Source organism: Haliotis cracherodii, unplaced genomic scaffold, assembly GCF_022045235.1.
Source record: "Haliotis cracherodii isolate W230 unplaced genomic scaffold, xgHalCrac1.p SCAF_5, whole genome shotgun sequence".
Taxonomy (NCBI): Eukaryota; Metazoa; Mollusca; class Gastropoda; order Lepetellida; family Haliotidae; genus Haliotis; species Haliotis cracherodii.
Genome location: NW_027266308.1, coordinates 64,250,321 through 64,252,251, shown reverse-complemented (window position 1 = coordinate 64,252,251; position 1,931 = coordinate 64,250,321). Strand labels below are relative to the sequence as shown.

The window sequence follows — 1,931 nt, the reverse complement described above, 5'->3', positions numbered from 1 at the left end:
CCGATGACCCGGACGATCCCTAGAGTTAAGCTAGTCCTGGTCGTGCTGACCGGACAGTACCGAAATAGCGTAATGTTCTTTGGGGGCCACAAGCCTTCCATGCTCTGAGTATGGAGGGGCTTATGACGCCCAAACGAGGTTAGCAACCGAGAGCCCCCAAAGAATTAAGAATATAGGTAAATAACATGAAGATGGCACTTAGTGATGGTGACACATAGCCTTGTGGGCTTGCCCTTAGGTGGAATCGGACGTTCTGATATACTTGGCGTAACAGTCCGACGTCCACCTGCCCATAGTCTTAATGAGGTGATCCTCGATGTGAACAGTGGCCGCCGTGGTAGCTACTCCTATCCGGAATGAGTGCCCGGAGTAGTCGGCGGAGTTGTAGCCAGTCAACGTGAGGACCCTATCTAACCATGACAAACACACAGTCCTGGATATTGGTAGATAGTCCCGATTGACGAACAGCGGATCTTGGTATGCAGCCCTGCACTGCGTTCTAATGGAATACAGTTTGGACAAGGCCGAGTAGGGACATGTCATAGTGTCAGTAGGGAATAAGGCAATGCGAACGCCTAGTCGGAAGGGATCAGTCTTAGACACTTTTAAGGTTATAACACATGTTCTTTTATAATGTACGAAACTAATGTCGCTCATAGTTATGTTCCTACTGGGATCAAAGTTGGCTGAACATGTGAGTTCACCGCATCTCAAGAATCCGAAGAACGCTGTAAGACACATACATTCCATTACCAAATCGTTGAAAGGACTGAACACACCATCCCTGAGCCGCTTGATGATGTTACATAGCACATGGTAAGTGATGGGGAGTCTCTTCCTCCGATCTGGTGTATGGGCCCGTTTGTATCCTCTGAGTAGAGTTTGAATCCGATTTATGGCACCGGTTGAGACATCGTCAAACAGTGTCCTGATGCCCGCTTGTAGGTAAGTAAATCTGATTCCCGCCAGATACGTCTTCACGGTGTCATGTGAGAGTTTGAGGAAGCCGAAGCAATGTGCAAGAAAGTACTGAAGGTAGGCGTCGTTAACTGGTGGCAGGCCGCTGCTGGCACCCAGTGTGTTGAACAAACTGAACTTTAACATGAACTTTAGGTAGGACTGAAATCCTGTAGAATATGCTGTTCTTGTTTGTCGACTGAACGCAGCTGACCACAGAGTGTCCAGGTGACGGTTCAGGTCCACATCACTTGTGAGCTGGGTGGGCAAGGCGTTGGATGGAGTTCTGCGTGGGGCGCCAGAGCTCAGAATTTCCTGAACTGCAAACGGGAAAGTGCATCTGCAATGTTATTTTGTACGCCTGGAACATGTTCAGCTAACACAATAAAGTTATTTATAGCTGCTTGCCATGTAAGGGTCCGCATCAGAGCCATAATGTCCATACATTTTGATCTACCCTTTTTGATAATACCCACAGTAGCTATATTGTCACAATGAAACAGTACTCTCTTCCGTGTCCAATGTCGTCCCCAGAGAATGGCCGACACCACAATATGATAGGGTTCCAACCAAGCAATTGATTGTGCTGAGTCTCGACTGTTTTTAACGTCCTGAGGCCACGCCTGGGCGAACCATGCCCCATCAAAATATCCCCCGTGTCCTACACTTCCAGCTGCATCCGTATACAGATTGAGATCCGGAGCTGATGTGATATGGTCGTCATGGAAAAACGAGATGCCATTCCACTGGTTCAGAAATTTTGTCCACATGTGCATCTCTATCCGACATTGCTTAGATAGTCTGATATGGTGGTGCAACTTGACCACAGTGGCCGACAGTCGAATCAGATAAGATAGGAAGGTTCTGTTCGGTACTACCACTCGACAAGCATAGTTTAAATGCCCTAACAAAGACAGCAACTCTCTTTGCGTACACTTAGTCCGAGTAGAAAATGATGTTAACATATCTGCTAT

General features: G+C 47.4%; 1 protein-coding gene across 1 annotated transcript; it reads right to left on the bottom strand.

The window, feature by feature from the left end:
- Positions 1–234: 234 nt before the first annotated feature.
- On the bottom strand, positions 235–1,727 carry LOC139443823 (uncharacterized). The gene is made up of 3 exons (XM_071224729.1): positions 1,600–1,727; positions 672–1,279; positions 235–410 (listed from the first exon to the last, which is right to left on the bottom strand). The coding sequence occupies exons 1-3, from the start codon at positions 1,725–1,727 to the stop codon at positions 235–237; spliced, it is 912 nt and encodes a 303-aa protein (XP_071080830.1).
- Positions 1,728–1,931: the final 204 nt, after the last annotated feature.

Excerpts from the sequence above, each read along its gene's own strand:
- LOC139443823 (XM_071224729.1), bottom strand. The coding sequence starts at position 1,727 with ATGTGGACAAAATTTCTGAACCAGTGGAATGGCATCTCGTTTTTCCAT. Across the intron at positions 1,280-1,599 it reads GGACACGGGGGATATTTTGA|AGTTCAGGAAATTCTGAGCT; the intron begins TGGGGCATGGTT and ends TTTCCCGTTTGC. Across the intron at positions 411-671 it reads TTCAGCCAACTTTGATCCCA|ATAGGGTCCTCACGTTGACT; the intron begins GTAGGAACATAA and ends TGTCATGGTTAG.